Genomic DNA, 24,527 nt, shown 5'->3' on the forward strand with positions numbered 1-24,527 from the left:
ACGCAAGGAGCATCAGGTAAAAAAAATCCACATATCTGCATATGAAATGAAAGTTAAACAGATTTTATTTCATTCTAATTTTATAATTGTCACAATGTGCTATACGTTTTTGGCTTTTATAAAGCCCTCGGGCAAGAGACTGCCATTTTTCGTTATAGGTTAACAAGTAGTAGGAAAAAAGTCCTATTGGAGTACGCTCAATGTGTTTATTTAATAAATTAGTAATTTATTCAAAGTATGCACGTGTTTCTTGTGGGCTTATTGAGATCACTTCCTGATTTATCTACTCTGCCGCGATATGTCTCAGGGTTGGCAGGGTTGAGTAAATGATGATGATAATGAACAATAAATAAAAACATTTTTCAGCCATTTTTGCTCATATTTACCAAGGTGCCAGTATTAGTGGAGGGCAATGTACTATTTAGCAATCCATAGCTTACACATCTGCCTACATCTTTATTAGTTAGAATACTCTTAAAAGTTATTCAAGGTTGTCAGGTTGGAGTATTGGTCCAATCTAAATGTGCACCAAAACTAATCAATATTTCAGCTAACATGGCTTGCTAGTTTGCTTGCTACCTCAGCTGAGGGATATCTGCTTTCTCAAAAGGGATGCAAACATTGCCCCTTAACCCAAGGGCACCAAGGACACCAGCTTCTGGGATGACCCAGAAGCTGGTGTGAAATTTGATGTTTTCATAAGACTGTTGCTGAACTGCCCTGATTAATGTTATTCAACTGAATTCTACACATTCTGAATTCCTCTGCCACAACCTGGGCACAATGTGATCATGTTAAATGAAAGTTAGAAAGTAATGAGACATTAATACCATCTATAAAAGCAAGAGACAACCTTTCTAAGAACAGTACCTCAAAGGGGAACAACAGTTAACGTGTTCACCACATTCAAATGGCCAAGCTCCTCCAAAAAAATAGTTATTTAATACTGATCTAACCTTCTCCTAAAAAGAATTCACCCTGACTCAGACACGCAGTATCACCACCAATAAAAATGCCAATCAAAACTATATCAGGTTTTCAGTTGGTCATTTGGGTAGTGATAAGCATTGCTCTGTCTGTTGGAATATACTAAAGATCAGTTGTTACTAATGCAGTCTAGTAAACCAATGATTTGTTTGCAAGGCGGGACTTCTAGGATGGATGCTTGTGAGACTTTTGTTCTGTAATTAAACTTTCATAATGTATGGTGTCAAAGAAGTCCTCATGTAATGCCTTAAAAAGAAACAACAACTGTACAAGTAATGTAGAACTACTATTTCTTGTAGGAAGTGATTTATTGGATTGTTCCAACAGGTGATAGTAGACTCACAGGATATTTTGTAATACAAAGGAAATGTTGTTTTTTGGCATACCCCCAAAACATATCATACACATGCATCCACAAACATATTAATACACACACAAACAAACTTGCAATTATACATTAACACTGAACAGTCACCATTCTGTCTTTTTATATCCATGGTTAATATTTGCTTTGCAGGTAAAACAAATTCCCCTGTTTATGTTTATTTATTGAAGATGCCAGCATTTTCGTCTTAAGATTTTATATTTTTCATTCACGGTAAATATATTTGTTCCAATGGAAAATAGACAAATGTACCATTTATCTATTTGCAAGATAAACACACAAAAGCTTTGAGAAAATATATCTGGCATCAGATATTATCATTAAAAAAGTAAATCATATAATTAACTTGAGTATTAGATTTACAGTCAGTAACCTTTTACTTTTGACTAAATACTGCATAGAGGTGAACATGGAGGATTCATTTTCACAAACACACACTCATCTCAAACTTCCATGCACAGGATTGATGCATAGAGACAGTGATACATTAATATACATAAAAAAACAAACAAAAAAAACACAAAAAGCAATTGTAAACTACAGATATTTATGTAGACAAGGATATTTTATTTTTCAACCATCAATTCATAAAGCTACGATTTGACACAAGAAAGAGTCTGACATTCTCAATAATCTTGTTTTTTTATGTCACGGATCCTAACTTTCACTGAAGTAAACTGTTCACTTTGTATCTGATAAATTTGACTTGAATGAAAGTTGGCATTAACTCCATAGTAAGTTGCTGTGGATCGTCAGCTAAATGACTTAAATGTACATTTAAATGCTGTGTGCACGTGCAGCATCCGTAACAGTATGATTATAGTAGATATAGAAAGATAATTCATTGTCCGTTGCTCTTCGAGGCCTCATACTATTACAGCATCCCGGGGTTATCCAGGGGTTGTCGACAGGTTGTCACTTTCACAATATATCTGTGTGAAGTGAAAGTGATAAGATATAGATTGGGTGGGAGAAGGCAGACATGAATGATAAGAAGTAGAAATAAGAAAGTAAAAGACAGATTCAAAGGGAATTGTGGCTCTAGGAAGCTGTGAACTTCCTGAGAGTGATGACAATGAGAGCGAGGAGGACTGAAGCCCCAAGGAAGACCGCAATGACAATGGCTGTGATGGCGCCAGGACCCAGGACACCTGGACACAGGGTACAAAAAAACTATTAACAAATAACACTGTCAGTGTGATTTCTTGTAATGCATCATTGGCAGAATATACAGTATTGTCCTCTATAATTAAATGTCTGATATTAATAAAAGTAATGAAGTCATTTGACTGGTGATGGGAAGTGTTGTAATTTACTGTAAGATGTCACACCTTCAACGTCGTCTATGGTCTGTGTGTGAGTGGTCTCATCGTAATCTGAGGTGATGGTGTAGGCTTTCTCCTCATTATGGAAGGGATCTTTTGTGGTCTGGTCTGATGCTCCTCCGCCAGACATTGTGTCCTGGTTGTCCCCTTGTAAAGTGGGCACCGGATCTGCCACAGTCTCTGTGAATAACAGTGGTCAAACAGTATCAATAGTTTGAAATGCGTTGAATAACAGAATGAAGACTATACAACATTGTTACATATAGTATACTTGTCGACAATGCAAACAAATATAAAGGGTATGTATGGTCCTTGACAATGCTGCATGCTTTGGTCCAACATCGCTTCGGATAAATGTCCTGCATACGAGGAAGAACAGCCCTCGTGATGTGCTGGGATTTCTTCATCTGCTGTACCAAACTGCGGTCAGTCCCCATTCCAGGCTATGCAAGATCCAGTTGGGTTCCTCTCGAAGGTCCCGGAACAGTATTTGGAGAGGAGTCAGGTTGGATGCCAAACACTGGTGGAATTGATGGACCATGACAGGTCCCTAACTATGTAGACAGAGGAACTGCAGAATACCTCAGCCAAGTTAATGTGGATTGGTAATGTCCTCTTCTTACTGAATTCAACAATCACCTCCTTTGTTCTGCTAACATTGAGGGAGAGGTTGTTATACAGACAACATAATGTCAGTTGGCTTACCACCTCATTGTAGACAGACTGCTCATAGTTGCTTATCAGGTCTACAACTGGTGTCTGCACATTGTACGATGGAGTCGGTGTTGTGCAGAGCCATGAAGTCGTGTGTGTACAAGGAATAAATCAGAGGCCTGGATACACTCCTGGGGGGGATCCAATCTAAAGAGTCCTTCAGGAAGAAGTGTTGTCGCCAGTTCTCAAAACCTGAGGACTGCCAGTCAGAAAAAAGTCCAGTGTTTTGATTGACAGGGGGATGTCCAAACCCAGCGATCTAAGCCCAGCTGCTGTCTGGACCCAGTGTGTTTGTTAAAGGTAAAATAGAATGTTTCCCTAACTGTGACATTTTCAGTCATACCTGCAACTCCTTACACTTTCAGTTGCTCTTCAGCTATCAGTATAAAACAAGCCTGAGGAGAAAGTGTGACGGAAAAATCTGGTTTATGCTATTCCACACATTTCCCATCTGTCCAAGTAATTTGCTCTGTGCATGTGGCTGCTAATCTAGGTGTGAATGCCCTTTGGAAGATGTTTTTATATACAGTACTAGTCAAAAGTTTGGACACTTACTCATTCAGGCATATTTCTATCATTTTACTATTTTCCTCATTGAATCAGAACCAAAAAGCGTTATATTGCCATTTAAGTTTCACAATAAACTAGGAATTTGTCCTGGTCTGTTAAGGCAGCAATTTTGTACAAAAGAAATAAAAACTAAAAGGAATAGTGGACTGAGCATCAAACATTAGACTGGGTATTAATAAATTACAAAAAATATGCTAATAATATGTAGAATAATAATTGTAGTATAATAGTGAAGACATCAAAACTATGAAATAACACATAGCATCATGTAGTACCAAAAAGTGTTAAACAAACCAATATCAATATTTTAGATTTTTCAAAGCAGCCACCCTTTGCCTCGATGACAGCTTTGCACACTATATGCATTCTCTCAACCAGCTTCATGAGGTTCATGGAGTTCCCACATATGCGCACCTGTAGGCTACCTTTCCTTCACTCTCCGGCAGAGTTGGTGACTCAAGACACTTAAGTCACCAATAAATTGACTTGTCACTTGACTTGCAATATGTTCAAAAGACTTGAGACATGACTTGGACTTGTAGTCATTGGACTCATGCCTTGGAAGGTAAAAATAGAATAGCTAAAACTAAGAAAAAAACCTGCCTTCTCGCATTGTTCTGGTCGGGTAGCTCAAGTGATTTAAGTTGAAAGTCACCTAGGTAACGTTAGCGACAGTGCATCTGTTCCAATCATAATAACATTTGGCTACAAAGATTTTTAACATTAAGTGCGTAGCCAAGTGTTAGCTCGCTGTTAGAATTGGGCCTGTTTCTAATCTTTGCCCTCTAGTTAGTTACAGTAGCTAATAACTAGCTAACACATATAACTATACAGAACATAAAGAGCTGTTAGGAAATGGTTAATCAAAATCATCAATTTGGTTAGTGGCAGATAAAATAGACCGGCCCCAGCCACAACATGATCATACTTCAATTAAACATAAAATGCATGTTTGCTATGATAAATTAAATGTTGCAATTCAGTATTTGTGTACTAGATTATCAACTGCTCATTTAAAATAGCCCATGAAAGAATAGTTATCTCCAACAAGTGCACCTTAATTAACTTAAGGACTTGCTTTGGCCTCTCCTTGAACTGCCACCTTAACGTGGTGGAGGGGTTTGAGTACCCGAGTGACCCTAGGAGCTATGTTGTCTGGGGCTATATGCCCCTGGTAGGGTCTCCCAAGGCAAACAGGTCTTAGGCGACGGGTCAGACTAAGAGCGGTTCAAACCCCCCTTAATGATGAAAAAAATATTGAGTACCGTGACGTCGCCCGGTATGGCGCAGCCGGGGCCCCACCCTGGAGCCAGGCCCGGGGTTGGGGCTCGTATGCGAGCGCCTGGTGGCCGGGCCTTCCCCCATGCGGCCCGGCCGGGCTCAGCCCGAACGGGCGACGTGGGGCCGCCCTCCCGTGGGCTCACCACCCACAGGAGGGACCATAAGGGGCCGGTGCGAAGAGGATCGGGCGGCAGTCGAAGGCAGGGGCCTAGACAACCCGATCTCTGGACACGGAAACTAGCTCTAGGGACGTGGAATGTCACCTCGCTGGCGGGGAAGGAGCCTGAGCTAGTGCGTGAGGTTGAGAGGTTCCGATTAGAGGTAGTCGGGATCACCTCTACGCACGGCTTGGGCTCTGGAACCACACTCCTTGAGAGAGGATGGACTCTTCACCACTCTGGAGTTGCCCATGGTGAGAGGCGGCGGGCTGGTGTGGGTTTGCTTATAGCTCCCCAGCTCTGCCGCCATGTGTTGGAGTTTACCCCGGTGAACGAGAGGGTCGTTTCCCTGCGCCTACGGGTCGGGGATAGGTCTCTCACTGTTGTTTGTGCCTACGGGCCGAACGGCAGTGCAGAGTACCCGACCTTCTTGGAGTCTCTGGGAGGGGTGCTGGAAAGTGCTCCGACTGGGGACTCTATTGTTCTACTGGGGGACTTCAACGCCCACGTGGGCAACGACAGTGACACCTGGAGGGGCGTGATTGGGAGGAACGGCCCCCCTGATCTGAACCCGAGTGGTGTTCAGTTATTGGACTTCTGTGCTAGTCACAGTTTGTCCATAACGAACACCATGTTCAAGCATAAGGGTGTCCATCAGTGCACGTGGCACCAGGACACCCTAGGCCGCAGGTCGATGATCGACTTTGTTGTCGTCTCATCTGACCTGCGGCCGTATGTCTTGGACACTCGGGTGAAGAGAGGGGCGGAGCTGTCAACTGATCACCACCTGGTGGTGAGTTGGATCCGATGGCGGGGGAGAAAGCTGGACAGACTCGGCAGGCCCAAGCGTACTGTAAGGGTCTGCTGGGAACGTCTGGCCGAGTCTCCTGTCAGAGAGATCTTTAACTCCCACCTCCGGCAGAGCTTCGACTGGATCCCGAGGGAGGTTGGAGATATTGAGTCCGAGTGGACCATGTTCTCCACCGCCATTGTCGAAGCGGCCGCTCGGAGCTGTGGCCGTAAGGTCTCCGGTGCCTGTCGAGGCGGCAATCCCCGAACCCGGTGGTGGACACCGGAAGTAAGGGATGCCGTCAAGCTGAAGAAGGAGTCCTATCAGGCCTGGTTGGCTTGTGGGACTCCTGACGCAGCTGACGGGTACCGACAGGCCAAGCGGGCTGCAGCCCGGGTGGTTGTGGAGGCAAAAACTCGGGCCTGGGAGGAGTTCGGTGAGGCCATGGAGAAGGACTATCGGCTGGCCTCGAAGAGATTCTGGCAAACCATCCGGCGCCTCAGGAGAGGGAAACAGTGCCCTACCAACGCTGTTTACAGTAGAGGTGGGCAGCTGTTGACCTCAACTGAGGATGTCGTCGGGCGGTGGAAGGAATACTTCGAGGATCTCCTCAATCCCGCCGTCACGTCTTCCATTGAGGAAGCAGAGGATGAGGGCTCAGAGGTGGACTCGTCCGTCACCCGGGCTGAAGTCACCGAGGTGGTTAAGAAACTCCTCGGTGGCAAGGCACCGGGGGTGGATGAGATCCGCCCTGAGTACCTCAAGTCTCTGGATGTTGTGGGGCTGTCTTGGCTGACACGCCTGTGCAACATCGCGTGGCAGTCGGGGACAGTGCCTCTGGGATGGCAGACCGGGGTGGTGGTCCCTCTTTATAAGAAGGGGGACCGGAGGGTGTGTTCCAACTATAGGGGGATCACACTTCTCAGCCTCCCCGGGAAAGTCTATGCCAGGGTTCTGGAGAGGAGAATACGGCCGATAGTAGAACCTCGGATTCAGGAGGAACAGTGTGGTTTTCGTCCAGGCCGCGGAACACTGGACCAGCTCTATACCCTCTACAGGGTGATGGAGGGTTCATGGGAGTTTGCCCAACCAGTCCACATGTGTTTTGTGGATTTGGAGAAGGCATTCGACTGTGTCCCTCGTGGCATCCTGTGGAGGGTGCTTCGGGAATATGGGGTCCTGGGTCCTTTGCTAAGGGCTGTCAGGTCCCTGTACGACCGAAGCAGGAGCTTGGTCCGCATTGCCGGCAGTAAGTCAGACTTGTTCCCTGTGCATGTTGGACTCCGGGAGGGCTGCCCTTTGTCACCGGTTCTGTTCGTAATTTTTATGGACAGAATTTCTAGGCGCAGCCAGGGGCCGGAGGGTGTCAGGTTTGGGGACCACACGATTTCGTCTCTGCTCTTTGCGGATGATGTTGTCGTGTTGGCCCCTTCAAGCCAGGACCTTCAGCATGCACTTGGACGGTTTGCAGCCGAGTGTGAAGCGGTGGGGATGAAAATCAGTACCTCCAAATCCGAGGCCATGGTCCTCAGTCGGAAAAGGGTGGCTTGCCCACTTCAGGTTGGTGGAGAGTGCCTGCCTCAAGTGGAGGAGTTTAAGTATCTAGGGGTCCTGTTCACGAGTGAGGGAAGGATGGAACGGGAGATTGACAGACGGATCGGTGCAGCTTCTGCAGTAATGCGGTCGATGTATCGGTCTGTCGTGGTGAAGAAAGAGCTGAGCCGCAAGGCGAAGCTCTCGATTTACCGGTCAATCTACGTTCCTACTCTCACCTATGGTCATGAGCTTTGGGTCATGACCGAAAGGACAAGATCCCGGATACAGGCGGCCGAAATGAGCTTTCTCCGCAGGGTGGCTGGGCGATCCCTTAGAGATAGGGTGAGAAGCTCGGTCACCCGGGAGGAGCTCAGAGTAGAGCCGCTGCTCCTCCACATCGAGAGGGGTCAGCTGAGGTGGCTTGGGCATCTGTTTCGGATGCCTCCGGAACGCCTTCCTGGGAAGGTGTTCCGGTCCCGTCCCACCGGGAAGAGACCCCGGGGAAGACCTAGGACACGCTGGAGGGACTATGTCTCCCGGCTGGCCTGGGAACGCCTCGGTGTCCCCCCGGAAGAGCTGGAGGAAGTGTCTGGGGAGAGGGAAGTCTGGGCATCCCTGCTTAGACTGCTGCCCCCGCGACCCGGCCCCGGATTAAGCGGAAGATGATGCGATGCGACTTGCTTTGGACTAAATTGACTATAATTATAGCCTATAGTGCTTCAAATACTTGAGACTTGACCTGAACTTGCGACTAAAATACATGAAACTTGACTCGGACTTGTATGAAGTAACTTAAAGACATGTCTACTCTCTGGTCCTGCTCATCACAAACCATCTCAATTTGGTGGAAGTCAGATGATAGTGGAAGCCAGGTCATCTGATGCAGCAATCCATCACTCTCCTCCCTTAAAAATCCCGGAGGTGTGTTATGAAATGGATTTTGATCTGTTGACACTTTTTTGGTTGCTACATGATTTCTGCTATTTAATAGTTTTGATGCCTTCACTCTTATTCCACAATGTGGAAAATAGTGAAACTAAAGAAATACCCTTGAATGAGTAGGTGTTCATACTTTTCATTGGTACTGTATGTATTATACAGAGAAATCTATTGATTCTGGATTTTAATGCTTATTTATTGATAAAATGCGGGAGAGATGGAGAATAGAGGGTTTTAAAATGGCAGTTGGGATTGAACCTATGCAGCGGCTGTATGTGTGTACTGGAAGGAGCTGCTTTGACTCATACTCCACCCAATGTATGTTCTTCTAACAGAGCCAGTGAGGGACAGTAAGATACAGAGCAAAGTATTAACCACAGTCTTTGATTCTTCAGTGGAAAGTAACTATGCTAATAGCTTCTCTGTACACTCAGGGCCTGAAAGGTAGTCTTTGTGAGGCATCTACCCACTCTGTACAGAGTAGCACGTAGCCTGCGCAGCACACACACCTTTTCCTTCACCTCCCTTCACCTAAGTTTTCTCCTCTTTCTGTCTTCTACCCGTCCTCCTCCTTCCTGCACCTCTCAACATGCATTCCACAGTTCCTGGCATGGGAGCACTATGCCACTTTTCACACTTTCATAGTAGTCATGACCTAGGTCTCTTAAAAAGGACTCTCCAATTACTCGAGTCCTGAGCACCAAGAGCAGATTCTGGTCACGGACAATGTATTTGACCAAACTCTATCCTGGCTGGCTCAAATTTTAAGTGTAAAGCTAAGAAATCATACCTTTTTTTTTTTATTCAAGTGAACATTTGATCTCCACACATATTTACACCCATTTTATTTACAATGGATATGTATACCCCCCAACCCCTCAGCTACAGGGCTCACTACAAACTCAATTACCTTAATGAACTCAAAGTCTCAGAGATGCATTCCCCACTCAGAATTTCATAACATGAAAATACACACAACAAAACATCACTTTCACATCAAAAACACCAACACTCAACAATAAATGTATTGGTATGTACAAGATCTTCACCAACTCTTCACTAAAAATCCAACAACACACACAAACTCCAATGGCTCACTGTTGACGATGGCTTATGTACAGTGGATAAATGAAGGTTGGGCGGGGTGGGTATTTCTGATGCTGCGGTGTCTGTTGAATCTTATGTGGGGTTTCCTGTGTAAGGGGCTGGCTGTAGGTACGGAGTCCTGGGCCCTTGGCCAGCGCTGCAATCAATGAGGCCTTGAGCCTGGGGGACAAAGGTCCATTTGTGTGGCCAGGGAGGGTTGCTACTAGGATGCAGTAGGGGTAGGCTCCAACCGGTAATGGCCAGCCAGGGTCAAACCTCCAGTAGGTCCAGCCTAAAAACAAAAATGTTTTTCAAATAGTCTGTTTGTTTGTGTGGGGCTGGGTTTAATAAAAAATAAGATGTTTTTCTATGGGTGCTGGGTGTTTGCTTTCTCATCAAGGAGGGAAGGAGTTTCTTCTCTGTAAACTCCAGGTAATCGCTTCCATGTTTGACCGGAGAACAACTGTTGGGCAGCATAAACTTCTGTCTTAGTAAAAGATTGAACCTAAGCTGTGTCTGGGGCCATATGTATCAGTTTCCAATAATATTTTCACTATAACTTTCAAGTAATACCAGTCCACTAAATTATTCTACATGGGACTAATCCCAGGACCCAGAACCAGTCTGACAAGACGCTAACATGGTTCATCGTAGAGTCAAGAGTTAATTGTGAATCTGCTTCACATTTATTGATTTATTTAACAAGGGTTTAATGAAATAAGTCACTTGAGAACCAATCCTAATTTTTGAGGATGACCTAGCCAAAGGCATTTAAATGCAAAACAACTACCGTAAAATGAAAACAAATAAAAAAACAAATACACAAAAATGTAATTACACTAAGACACATACACATTCAAAGCCTTTACATTTCAGTCAGTTGAGTATCTGGTGCTTGTTAGCTGAACTTGGAAGCATACAGGAAAATGAACCCCAGCAGCACAACGCTGAAGGCTGAACTCAGACACTCAAAAACAAAAATAGGTTTGTGGCTTGGATCTCTTCCTGTCGAGATTTCACACGACCCAGAGAGGTGACAGAGCGTGCTAACAGGAGTCTGCAAACCCCTTCCTACCAGAGTACCAGGCTCTACGGCTGTGCCCGTGCCCTCACCTCCGTTGATTTCGGCCCAGGCGGGGGTGTCCTCTTTCCCACACACCCCTTCTTACCCCCTCCTGAAAAGAGCGTCAGCTTCAAATATTGTGAGGTTCGTAATTCGTTGCAGAACTCTTGTCACAGCCTCTAAGCTGGCAGAGACCACATGTGAGCCAGGAGGGCATGGGTCTCTGGCAGCACATTCAGTACTATAGCTGGGTCCTAATACTATAAAATGTCCTTTCATCATTTAGTAATCACAGAGAGATGAGAGTGTGGCTCTCAGAGGTTAATACAGAGGAGTAGTAAAAATATTTTTTACTAAATAATTATAGAGCTTTTTTTGGCGTGCCAAGCTAAGTTTTGCTTGTCAAGAGTTAAGGGCGTGGGTTTCTTTTGCAAGTGAAAAAGCTCATCATACTGCTAATATTCTGTCTGTTTTTCTAAGTACACATAAAGAAATAAACTGAATAAATTATCACCAACAGCCATCTTGTTTTCTCTGATACCAAATAATTGGTTAGGCAGAGAAAATGAGGAAAAGGATTTAGTCAGCAGTTTGCTTACAGACTGGGTACAAAAAACACCTACTCATTCTACTAACATCACTCATATGACTAATTTTGAAGATCTGCAGATATTTTAATACTTCGGTGGTGCTGATAAGAGTCTGAAACATATGAGACCATTGGCATATTTTGGCACGAACACATTATAAAAGGAACTAAATAAACCCAGAAGAACAAACCATAAAAAAGGAAGTGCTGTTTTACAGAGAAAACGCAAAGTTCCATGCTTAAACAATCATGTAAATGCAGACCAACAATGAAATGACAAGTTTAGTAACTGCATAGAAATGTGTCTGTAAAACAAAACCATGTCAAACCAACAAGTGCATTCTAGTGCTACATTGTCCTACATTACATTAATGTCAGAGGCCCACTGAAAGTGTTGATTCCCTGCACGGCAACCGGTCAATGTTTTCAGAAAAACTTTAACTTAAAACTGCTCCTACTAAAAATGCTTAGGTGTGACATTCATTCTGGCGTTACATTCTCAGACATGCCAGTGATGTCAACAGCTCATTGCTGTCGTTTTTCTACTCACTGCCTTAGGACGTTTGCTAACAGATGATTGTGTTCGAGGGGGGAACAGCCATGTTTTCTGGTTGCCTGATGTGGGTCTAACCCTTGCCCTGACCTCTAGGGTCTTCGGTGCGGCTGTGCAGTGTTCCCATGGCCCTCACAATCCCATGCTCTGTGGAATAGCCGTCTTTCTTAGGCCTCAATTTAGGCTCATCACTTAGGTGTGAGACTATCAGAGACATACAGAAATTAAGGATGAGATAGGTAAATGAGCAATTTGAGAAGGTGAGTAACAGAGAGAAAGAAATCCAAATGAGCAAGAAATGGATGGAGACATAGTGAAACTGGGAGAACAATCAAACATGTGCGTGACAGACTTCAAGCGGATCTGCTGATTCTCAATCAGCAGTAAAACCACACTTGCAAGCAAATATGTTTTTTTCAAGCAAAGAAAACCACTGGTAACAAAATTGGGTATTAAATATACCATGACACAAAACAAAATGGTTGGTATTCAATTATTTCAAATCATATTTAATACTTTGTATAAAAAGAAACAACATCAAACCTTATGAATAAGCACATAGAAAGCTTGATGACTCTAGGCTGAATGAAACCACAGCCAAACTGAGCCAATATTCGGTTTCAGACATGTTCTAAACATGAGTTATTATAAAAGCAGGTGAGTCACCATATTTGTCAAAGACCAGCTTTCAGGCGCCATACTCCAAATTCCCTCAAACAACTGCATCATTTAGTGTGAGACTAACAACCAGACCGGTAGGTGAACGGTGGGGGGGAAATGACACGTATACACATATCTTATGCTCAGCTAAACAGTATGACAATATTCACCAAATACCTATTTGACAAATATTGGGAATAAATACATTTAATGGATCGCCAACAGAAAGTCAAAAATCTATCAATCACAGACATTGCACGCATATACATAATATTGGACGAGGTGTTGATGTGCCAGTTGGTGCACACAAAACGCAGAGCCTATTCTTTGACCTCAACTTTCTGGCACATGACCTCATTGACAACCCGTTTCTGGTGGCAAATCCTGAGGTCTGTCTTTCAGTGAGCTGTAATTCAAATTCACATCTCTCTACACAGGCATAACAACCAAACCGGTTTCCCACTTTCAATCTTTTCAGATTCCTGCCATGGTCTGAGTAAGGTAAAGCAGCATTTTTAACACACTCACAATTTAGTAAATATATGGAAGTGCAAGCTTTGATAAGCATTCACACTTAAGATATTCAACAACTTAAGACCCAACATATAATCATATATTACACCCTCCTGTAACCTATTCAAGGGCAACCAGTTGTGACTCTGTCAGACAGAATGGATGACTGTCAGACAGAATGGATGACAGTCAACCAGCTTACCTGAATGGATGGTGGCTACCCAGAGGCCTAGGAAGGCTAGGAGGACGAGTCTGGAGACGCTGCTGCAGTTAGCCATGATAGTTCCTGTGTCTGTGACGAGCTAAGGCTGAACAGGGAATATCCAAAGCGACTAAAGCATAGGTTAGTGGAGGGCTGGAGAGTGGGAAAAGTGGGAAGAGGGATAGAGGTGGAAAAGTGGGAGGAGAGACTTTGCGTGGAGAGAGAAGCGTCTGGACAGTGCAGACTTTGTCAACGCCTCTGAAGAGGGCTGACCCACATCACACTCATTAAACAAACAGTTGCTGACCTAGGGTCAGTTCAACAATACCCAACAGAACGGCATTGCTGGACTGACCCTAATCTGACAGTCCAAAACATCTACTTCAAGAAATTAGACTGGACACAATCATACAACCATCAGTCCATCATCCCGTGCCTTCCAGTTAGTTGCTATCACAGACACTGAGGTTTTTTCACAATGGTTTAGGGGATGAATGATCTGCCCCCTAGATCTTCAGGTAGAGATGAAAGTCAGATTAACGTATGGAGGTATGCGTATATTTTGAAAGAAACAGTTTGCTTAGCTTTTATCAACCCTTACTTTTATGTTGTTTTTTTTTTAGTTTGTTTACGTTTGCAATGCAACTTTTGTGGCTTGAATTTGGTTGATACTAATAATGCTAATACCAGGCTGGGATAGAGGTGAATAACGGCTTGTTGTGTATAATGACTCTGGGCGTTCCAGAAAAACTTGGGTAAGCGTTATTTTACCCAAACATGAATCTAGGTCGAACTATCCCATTAATGAACAAGATGCGGGCTTAATAAATATGTACAGGTGCATCAAAAAATATAGTGGATTTTTTACCCCATAATTCAAATCAAATAGTGACACTCACACCCTTCATATATTCTAGATTCATTACACAAACTGAAACATTTCAACCCTTTTTTGTTTCAATCTTGATTATGGTTTACAGCTCATGGAAATCAGAAATCCAGTATCTCAAAATATTAGAAACATTTCCAATACACAACTGTCAACCTGAGAAGAGCTCTAATCAGCTAATTTACAACACACCTGCAAATGTTTCTTATGTTTTTGCATTTATGCATTCAATACTTGGTCGGGGCTCCTTTTGCATTAATACGGCATGGCTTGGAGGCAATCAGCCTGTGGCACTGCTTAGGTGTTATGGAAGCCCAGGTTGCTTTGATAGTGGCCTTTAGCTCATCTGTATTGTTGGTTCGGGTGTCTCATTTTCATCTAGACAATACTCCATTGATTCTCTATGGGGTTCAGGTCAGGTGAGTTGGCTGGCCAATCAAGCACAGCAATACCAAGGGGAGCAAACCAGTTACCAGTCGTTCTGGCAATGCGGGCAGGTGCCAAGTCCTGCTGGAAAAGGAAATCAGCATCTCCATAAAGCATAAAGCCACATATGGTAGCACGAAGTGCTCTAAAATCTCCTGGGATACAGCTGAATTGACTCTGGACTTGGAAAAACACAGTGGACCAACAACAGCAGATTATATGACACCCCAAATCATTACTAACTGCGGAAACATCACAATTGGATTCTATGCCTCTACTCTTCGTCTAGACTCTGGGACCACGATTTCCGAATTAAATGCAAAATGTACTTTCATATGAAGACTTTGGGCCACTCAGCAACGAACACTGCAGTTCTTTTTCTCCTTCACCCAGGTAAAACGCTTCTGATGTTGTCTCCTTCACCCAGGTAAAACGCTTCTGATGTTGTTTCCTTCACCCAGGTAAAACGCTTCTGATGTTGTCTCCGGACGAGGAGTGGCTTGACACTGGGAATGTGACACTTGTAGCCCATTTCCTGGACACATCTGCACGTGGTGACTCTTCATGCACAGACTCCAATCTCAGGCCACTCCTTGTGAAGCTCCCCCAAGTTCTTGAATATGCTTTGCTTGACAATCCTCTAGGCTGCGGTCATCCCTGTTGCTTGTGCACCTTTTCCGACCACACCTTTCCCTTCTAGGCAACTTTCCATGAATATGCTTTGATACAGCACTCTGAACAGCAAGCCCTTTCAGCAATGACCTTCTGGGGCTTACCCTCCTTGTGGAGGCTGTCAATGAGTGTTTTCTGGGTGTCAAGTCCGCAGTCTTCCCTATGATTGCAGTTGTGTGTACTGAACCAAACAGAAATTGAAGGCACATGGAGATGATTATCTGATTAGAGCTCCCCTCAGGTCGGCAGTTCTGTATTGGAAATGCTTCTAATATTTTGAGATCCTGGACTTCTGATCTGTAAGCCATAATCATCAAAATTGAATCATCAAAATTGAAACAAAAAGGCTTGAAATGTTTCACTTAATGTGCAATGAAACAAGAATATATGGTGTTTTATTTTAATTATTCAATTCTCTTTGCATTGCACCTGTATTCTTATAATCTTCATCCAAACAGGAAGAAATTGACTATATACTCCCCTGAGCCTGGCTCCTTTACACTTTACACGGCTCCTTTACACTCCTACCCTACTAGGGAGTTTTCTTTCTAGCTACATCCAACTAAGGGTAGGTATGCTGAGTAGGCTGAATTGTTCTGACAAAGGCCACATGCCAATTCAGGTCATTATTGAGAACATATAAATCTGTAAAGATATGACTGTTCATTAAAAAAAATATACATCTTTCAACAGTAATTTCCTTTGTTTGGGAAGAACAAGTGACACTAATCTATCACAAACACATACACCTATTAAATAGAAGAAAATTGACTTTGAAATGCTTACTTTCACGTTAATCTATTAAAGAGCAGAAAAGGCAGATGTATACTTTCTGTCCCCAGCCCGCACCCCCACACACACGCAGTCATTCACACATACAAGAGGTTTGAACAGCCCACACAAGAGACTGTTTTATTTCATACCATCATAAAAAAGTATGAGTCCAGCAGTTCATCATTCCCATATATTATAATACAGATGCAGAATTGAAAGTTTATTCTTTAAACAGCCTAGTATTTTACAAGAAATAGATAACTACTTGGAACTTTCGTGTCCTTAAAACAGGACATCAGTGGGCACACAGATCCTTGGCTTTTACAATGCCATCATCCACGAACAACTGGCAGAAAATGGAACGGAGATAGGGAGAAAAAAAATGGAGGGGTTGAAACTTTCAATAAATAAATAACTGAAAAACAAGAGGTTAGAATCTCTATTTTATCCCCAACATAGCTCACCACCCCAACCCTATGTCCACACGATTCAGCAGGACAAGGTTGCAGGTTTTGCAGACAAGAGACCTAAGGGGACTGAACAGCCAAAGGCAGACAGGAAGAAGAGAGATCCACATCCTCCAAATCCCCTCAGGTTGGCGCTCTTTTCTTTTTCCTGGGAGAAGTTAGATTTGGCATTTTAATTGGGTTGATTGGTTGGTCTGTTCCATTAAAGTTTCATTCCTTGATTTGTTCAATGTTCCCTTTGGCCTGGTCTCCATGTCTCACACAAGGTGGAGCCTTCATTAGGGATGTGTAAAGGAGCTTGGTGGGGTGGTACTCTCATCCGAAAGCCTCCACAGCTTCTGGTTCAATTCATTTTATTAACTTAAACAGAATAAAAAGAGGACCTGGTTTAAGGAAAGAAAACTGGGGACTGCGGTGGGAAGGGAAGAGGGGGTTTGATGGCAGCTGTTCTGAACGGATATAGTCAATGGGTTGGCAGCAAAGCAGTCCCTTTAAAAGTCTTCCACCGTCTCTATCTCGCCCATGTTCAACCTCTCAGAAGCTGCGTTTACTGAAAACCCTAGGGAGAGAACAAGAAAGTTAATATTTTTTATATTACATGCATCTAGTTGACAGGTATTGGGGTGCACTGGTAGGGGGCTGTTGTGCTACATAACATGAGGCATGAGGTTGCCAGTATATCTGCATAAAATGCTTTTAGACTGTCTTCCATTTTCTTTGAAAGAATTTGTATGTTTTTCTAATTTATCATTGTGGCTTTATTAAATAATTAACCTGCACTATACCATACCGCAATTTATTCCTACAATGTGAACCATACATTTAAGAATAAGCCATTTTTAATTCAGTTTGTTATACACCAACTTACAGGTACCCAAATTAACAATTGTGCCAAGGGCCATCTTTCCATGAACCAATTATCTTCAAAAAGTGTGTGGCTCAATGTATTCTTACTCAGCATCAAAACTTACTCATGGTCAGCTCTGGGCTACAAACCATGGTTTAAGAAATTCTGCACTATAACTTCAGCCTACCTCAGCTGACTCATGTCCTTGCAATCTCCCTGGTACTCTGGCGTTCTCTTCCTTTGAAAAATACTTGAGTAAACTTATCTGAAAATCAAGGGCAGTTTTATACTCTCTTCACATCAGACTCATCACTACAACCCAAAATAGTAATACAATGAAATTATGAAAGAGTTTGTCCCTTGATACTCACTGATAAATGTTCAGTATTTTGTGCATCCTCCCCTCACAAACATAATGGCACCCTATACAATAATTTTTCCTCGGCCTCGGTCCAGTCCCCTAAAAAGAATCTTTCCAGATCTTTCAGATGTTTATCAACTGCGGTCCTCAAATTACACCCCAGTTTTTCAAAGGGATTTAAGTCCGTTGCCTGACATAGCAATTAGGGCTGTCACTAATTAGTATTTCTGTAATCGAGTATTCAGCTAATTATTCTGACAATTAAATTAATTAATATAAATCACTACGGTCATTATGTTGGAAAGAAATACAATCATGCACAATATTAATACAATTATTTCAAATCCTTCATCAGAAGTGTTTTGGTAATAGGTACTGCAATACCTTCAACCTACAATTTAATTTTCCCCCTAATTAAAACAAATCCTACACTTATCAAATAATATTATGCAAAATGGACTTTCATTTCTCAAGCAAGGGATAGTTAGGAATGAGTGAGAAAGCACCTATCTAGGGCAGTAGAAACATTGTTGTTAAAACTTTGGGTAAAATCACATCTTGTTCGAAAGCAACGATTATCATCGCTTCCAATGATAATAACGTTACAACAAAACTTCTAGTAGTTTTGCAGTTAATCCACCCCATGAGCTAATATGCTCTAGGAGAACGCATAGTCAAGGCTACACATATACTGTAGGCTGTAGCTAACTAGCAAACACACACTTATCATAGCTAAACAGAAACCTAACCTCAGTATGTCTGATTCTTATTCCTCCGTAAATTTATGTTTACTCTTCAAATGTTGCAGCATGGATGAAGTTCTGTTGTGAAACGCAAATTCAGTCTAGTAGTAGTGACATACAACCAGGTGTTCTTCACTTTTTGAGATGTTCCCAATCTTAGGGAAGATTGCCATCTGCCTTTTATCACTGACAACTTTTTAATATTTTCAAATTTCAATGCAGCAAATTCTATTCAAGTATTTTTTGTAATCAATTTACTTGAATTATACAATTAATCGTGACAGCCCTAATTGCAATAGCAAAAATTATGCCCGATTCACAATTTCTTTGAGGATTTTCAAGTGTGTTGGGGTTAGTGACTTGAAGACCCACTTTTCTGCTTCTTGGCAGAGGCACCTGATTGCCCCCCCCATAATATCCTAGTACTGGCTGAACTTTATTATACCAATGACCTTATCAGGGCACCAGGAAAAGCGGAAGTATGAAAATGCGACTGGATTAGAAAAAAAAAAAAACTACCGAATTACTCAAATGGAAAACATGTACATTTAAGCAAAATCTCATGACGCCAAAAGATCCATCACCATATTTAACAATACATATTGAATTCACTAAACAGAACCATGACTTGGATTGAAACAAAATTGTCAGTTGCCGACATATTTCTGGGCAGGTACACAATGTTTTGTAGTGGACTGCCTCCTGGGGGACATAGATTTTACATATCCGTTTAAACCAGACCTTGGCAAACTACGGCCCGCGGGCCACATCCGGCCCTTTGTACATCCCTGTCCGGCCCACGTGAGGCCAATCATAAATTATAGGGCTGCACCAAAAATTCGGCCACCGAATAATTGAACCAATCTTTTCTTTTGGTGTTTCGGTTTTTGGCATTTGGACATTTTATTTTGAAAAGCGTTACATTTGTATTACTGACGTATGTGCATGCATGAGCTGAGAGTGAAGGTGAACAGCGAAAAGACACGCTAGCCAAGTTACCCTCAAAATGTCGGCTCACGCTAAGAAAAGAAAAGTCGATAACGAATGCCATTCGTCTGACACACAGAAGTGTGTTAAACGAATGCAGTCTGACACACTTCTGGCAGAGCACTTCAGGTCAGTCTCACTGCTGGACTTTTACTCCTCCCTCAAAGAGGAGAACTTTCCACACCTGAGGAGGCATGCTCAGAGGATTGTAGTCCTCTTTGGATCTACCTATGTATGTGAACAGACATTCTCAGTGATGAAGTTCAACAAATCCAAACACTGATCCTCTGTCACTGATGACCACCTCTCAGCTGTCCTTCACATAGCCACCTAAGACATTCAGCCAGATTTCAATGCCTTTGATCAAGCCCAGAACAGACTGGATTATTCTCACTGAAGAGGTAAAATTAGGTGGAAAACATTACAAGTTATTGTTTGTTGTATTGCTGTATTTCTATAACCTTGTTAAGTTGTTTAATGTTTTTCATTGTTTGTGGAGATTAACAAGTAAAAAAAAAAACATTGCACTGATTCAATAATTGCTTTTTTCTTATATGACCTTTACACCACAATTTCACATCGCCGAATATAAATATTTACAGAATAGTTATATTCTTCCGATTATCAGTACCAGCTATTCAAAATATATAATTTAGTGCATTTTACAATGGGAGAAAGTTGAGCAGAATTAAGTTCAAGTTATCGTTGGTGTGGCCCTCTGACACAATTCAGGTTTCTCATGTGGCCCCTTGTGAAAATGAATTGCCCACCCCTGGTTTAAACGAAGTACACAAGGGAGTATGTTAACAATGCCGCTTGTGTAGCATTACATATGTACACCTCAGAAACTGGAGTATATTGAGCCACATACATACACCTTCAGCCACATACTCGATTAGGCATCAAATGAGAATGCATAATGAAAAAAAGAACATGTGATGTTTTTAGAAAAGACAACACAAAATGGGCAAAAGACCAAATAATTTCTATACACTGCCTGGGAATTAAAAATGATTCTTTCGATTTAAGTGATTTGATTTACTACAACGCAACCAAATCCAAAACACTAAAACAGTGAAGCGATTTGTTTGGTCAGTCTAAAATATCCACCCCCAAAAAAAGTGATTAAACTAAATTAAATTTAATCAGAATATCATACTTCATACAATATACACAAATATATACGATAAATATAGATTCCTAACACTGCATTTCCCCTTACCTAGCAGGCTGGGGTCTGCCCTGACCATCTTCTGCTTTTTCTTCTTCTTCCCTGAGGTGACTGTCTCGAAACGCGCTTGCTGCTGGAGGCTGGTGTGGTTCGACTGGTACACAGATCCCGTTCCACTTACGCCCCACACTGAATCCTGGAAAACAGAGCCACAAAGGACATAATGGGTGAGGTGACTGGTAGCATTGTGACGTCTGGCATTAGATTGGCAGTATTCTGTTGAAATGGCACACACAAACTAATCATCATGAATAATAATGAAACATATTTACACACCAGAACAAATACACTATATTCACAATTTGGTCACTGAACACTGCACTAGAACCTGTTGGCAAGTTGGAAAAGTCAGACATCCCTAGTTGGATAAGCACTGAAATGCAACTATGCAAACCATGAAAATACTTCAAAGATAGCCATCAATCCAAAAAAAAGGAAACGGGCCTGCATTACTAATCAGTCACTGGAGACCTCAAAATTAACCAATAGAGACATTTCTGGGTGCACTGCAGAATTGTTCATTCATCAAGGTGTTCCAAAGTATCCACATTCCCACATCTCCAAAACTTTTTTCATGACGGGTTCTGCGGGCTCACTGGTACCTGCTGTTGCTGCTGCTTCTGCTGTTTGAGTGGCTGCTGCTGGTTCTGTGGGGCTTGGGACTGCTTCTGTTGGTTGGCATTCTGCTTGGCACGGCGCTCTAGGAACTGCTTGGCAAACTCCTTGGCCTCAGACGTATCCCCAAGGTAGGCTCTCACATAGTCATGCACCTCATATGGACTGTCGACCTCCTTCAGGAAGGATGCAAATGTCGGAACTGCAAGAGGAAAGGGTGAGTTTTAAAGACAGGACCACACGGTCAACTTCAAGCAGTAACATGCGGGTAGAGATGGTCTGACGAAGGCAGTTAGCACCTCAGAACAATGTAGGCAGTACATCTGTTTAGTTTCAGATAGCACAGATCACGTACCATCAACCAGGTATAAATACTCCATACAGTGGCCTAGGGTGGACTAGCGGTCTAAGCCGCTGCCTCCGGTGCACATATACCACAACTGCATGGGTTTGAATCCGGCCCACTGCTATTTCAGCCCACGCTCTCCTCTAACTTTCCCACTGTCTCTCCTCTATCTATAAAAGCATAAAATGCCAAAAACATACCTTTAAAAAATAACTCTAAATCAGACAGTGGAAGTAAATCAGACAGTGGAAGTACATTATTAGCACCATCTCGTTTGGCTAACCCATGGTATTTTGCTAAAAGTCAGCCAACGTTCACTAGCAAACTAGGTAGTTGCACTAGTATTGTCAATCCTGTAACCATTAGGACCACTGAGACAACTAGGTACCAAGATGACAAAGAAATTGTTTCATTCATGATTTCAAAACACAAAGTGCCAGAGCCAGCCCACAGCTGCAATTTGTGCTAGCTAGCGTGCATTTCGCTATTTAGCACAGTTCGTTATTTCGCTAGCTTGTTAGATACACTGCACTAACACAGCAAATAACAGGTTGCTGCTTTATGGAAACTCTCCCACTCTGTCATGTCAATACTAACTCCAGTGGACATGGACTTAGCTAGGACAGAGTTGAGTTTTGTATGCATTTTGTCTATGCACCTACCTAAAAACCAGCTAACATCAACAGTTTGTTAAAGAGGAACATCGTAACATTCATATGGCCAAGTGCCCACAAAACCACACTCATCTCCACGCCCTGATCTCAACCCGTCCATGATTTATCACCACCAATCACAATCAAAACAACACAGCACAGCAGGTGGTTTGGGTAAGGGGATGCACTGCTGTCTGATTCAACAGGAAATCAATCCTCGAAACCACTTATTCGGATGGAATGGATGTAAGATATATCAATTATCATGACTGTGCTTCCCCTTCAAAACTAAAACAAGAAGTTGCCTACATCTGCAACTACATGTGACTGGCAATTATAGCAAGCAGAATGGGTGTGGACGTCACCGGCTTATTTCATTGAAGTAGACATATCTTTGTTGGCTGTCTTTTTAGATTACCCTCTCTGATTTGGCTTATGAAGGAGCCAACGATGAGTAAAAACACATTTGACTGAGAAAATCTTTGATTTGACAACACACATTTAGCAGTGTTGTCAAATCAAACTGTGCTTTTAGCAAGTAAGTTGAGCTGTAGCTGATTTGTGCAGTTTTTGCCTAAAGGCACAAGGTATTTTAAGGGTGTGCCTGAATTGGTACCCTATTCTCTATAGTGCACAATTTATTACCCACGACCATAAAGAAATGTGTATGTACATTGCAGATGCTCACCGTCCAGGTTGTTAGCGGTGTTCAGGGTGTGAAGGGCCTGCTCGCACCACAGAATGAAGCCATCCTGATGGCTCTTATTGACTCCCTGGAACAACTTCAGCAGCTTTTCCTCATCCTCAACCTTCTTATTGGCCCGAGTGCTGTCAACACAGTTACCGCATACCTCAATTTTAAGTACTCAACAACTAAGATGGATGTTCTGGCACTTTACTACCATATAGCAGCCTCTTTTCTACGTACTAAGGGAGTAACCCAGACTAGGGGAGGAACCCCGACTAGGGACTTTCCTCTTACAAACTTAAGTGCTGGTGTGGGCTATGAAAACTTCCTTCCAATGACCTTCATAATCATGTGGCCAAAAAATAGAAAAAAAGAGATTGTACCTGATATTGGCATTACTCTTGTTGTTCTTCTGAGCATTGGGCTTCCTGGTGGGCGGTGGGGCCTGTGGCAAGGGCTGGGCTGGCTCCTTCACTGGCTCATCCCAGAAGCCCATGTTGGAGTTTGTGCTGTCGCCCCATATGCTGCTGCTGTCCCCCGCCCAATTGGGAGCCCCGCCACTAGTGGCCACTGAGCCCCACACGGAGGAACTCAGAGCAGTTGTCTGGGGGAAGAGGGGAGAAGGGGATCCAACCTGGTCAGACCAGTGAGGTTTTGTCAAAGAATGAAGGAAAGAAGTATTCCAACAGGGCTGCCTTTAAGCTACATCTCCCTACATATTGCATATTTTACATATTCCAGCAAGAACTAGGTTCAACAAGTGAACTAACCAAGCTCTCGATTAACTGAGTTTAATTCAGAAATATGACAATTGAGGAAAATCTGCGTGTCCAGAAATGTTTCATGAGCACAATAACAGTACATATATATAACAGAGTGATCGAGAAAAAGAAAAAATTATTTGAAGTGAAGTATGTGAACCAACAAGTGACTCACGGCTCTGTTGAGGGGCCGGTTCTGCTGGGTGATGGTGGTGTGACTGGGCTGCTGCTGGCTCCCAACCCCCTGCTCCTTCCTCTGTTTCATCTGCTGGGCCTCCTCCCTCTGGATCTCCAGCAGGGATTTGGTGGCGGCTGGCTGCTTGGCTACGCTGCCCCAGCCGGAGAGCTTAGACTGGGGCTGCCGGGCCTCCTGCAGAGCTTGCTGCTGTTGGAGCTTCAGAAGCTCTGCCTGCTGGCGCCGCTGCTGCACACAGGGAGGGGAGGGAGTTAGAACTGAGTCAATAGGGAGGGGAGGGAGTTAGAACTGAGTCAATAGGGAGGGGAGGGAGTTAGAACTGAGTCAATAGGGAGGGGAGGGAGTTAGAACTGAGTCAATAGGGAGGGGAGGGAGTTAGAACTGAGTCAATAGGGAGGGGAGGGAGTTAGAACTGAGTCAATAGGGAGGGGAGGGAGTTAGAACTGTGTACACAGGGAGGGGAGGGAGTTAGAACTGTGTACACAGGGAGGGGAGGGAGTTAGAACTGTGTACACAGGGA

General features: G+C 43.2%; 2 protein-coding genes across 12 annotated transcripts in view; both read right to left on the minus strand.

The window, feature by feature from the left end:
- Window positions 1-1,288: 1,288 nt before the first annotated feature.
- snorc (secondary ossification center associated regulator of chondrocyte maturation) lies at window positions 1,289-14,260 on the minus strand. The gene is made up of 3 exons (XM_010867123.3): window positions 13,352-14,260; window positions 2,704-2,877; window positions 1,289-2,523 (listed from the first exon to the last, which is right to left on the minus strand). The coding sequence occupies exons 1-3, from the start codon at window positions 13,425-13,427 to the stop codon at window positions 2,414-2,416; spliced, it is 360 nt and encodes a 119-aa protein (XP_010865425.1). The 5' UTR covers window positions 13,428-14,260; the 3' UTR covers window positions 1,289-2,413.
- A 1,959-nt stretch (window positions 14,261-16,219) lies between these two features.
- The window catches only part of gigyf2 (GRB10 interacting GYF protein 2), a 40,794-nt gene continuing 32,486 nt past the window's right edge, over window positions 16,220-24,527 (minus strand). For 7 of the 11 annotated variants that reach the window (XM_010867130.4, XM_010867131.4, XM_010867127.4 and 4 more), the window contains exons 23-28: window positions 23,987-24,235; window positions 23,434-23,684; window positions 23,051-23,190; window positions 21,351-21,565; window positions 20,740-20,884; window positions 16,220-17,138 (exon numbers count right to left, since the gene is read on the minus strand). In XM_010867130.4, coding sequence (XP_010865432.1) covers window positions 17,071-17,138; window positions 20,740-20,884; window positions 21,351-21,565; window positions 23,051-23,190; window positions 23,434-23,684; window positions 23,987-24,235 — 1,068 coding nt within the window. In that variant the 3' untranslated portion in view covers window positions 16,220-17,070. The remainder of the gene's footprint in view (window positions 17,139-20,739; window positions 20,885-21,350; window positions 21,566-23,050; window positions 23,191-23,433; window positions 23,685-23,986; window positions 24,236-24,527) is intronic. The other 4 variants (XM_010867132.4, XM_020045348.3, XM_010867129.4 and 1 more) reach the window with 2 other exon arrangements.

This window comes from Esox lucius, chromosome 3 (genome assembly GCF_011004845.1).
Source record: "Esox lucius isolate fEsoLuc1 chromosome 3, fEsoLuc1.pri, whole genome shotgun sequence".
In the NCBI taxonomy this organism is placed as follows: Eukaryota; Metazoa; Chordata; class Actinopteri; order Esociformes; family Esocidae; genus Esox; species Esox lucius.

Coding starts and splice junctions, on each gene's coding strand:
- snorc (XM_010867123.3), bottom strand. CDS start 13,427: ATGGCTAACTGCAGCAGCGTCTCCAGACTCGTCCTCCTAGCCTTCCTA. Junction 2,878..13,351: donor GGTAGCCACCATCCATTCAG/GTAAGCTGGTTG, acceptor TGTTATTCACAG/AGACTGTGGCAGATCCGGTG. Junction 2,524..2,703: donor GACCATAGACGACGTTGAAG/GTGTGACATCTT, acceptor CCCTGTGTCCAG/GTGTCCTGGGTCCTGGCGCC.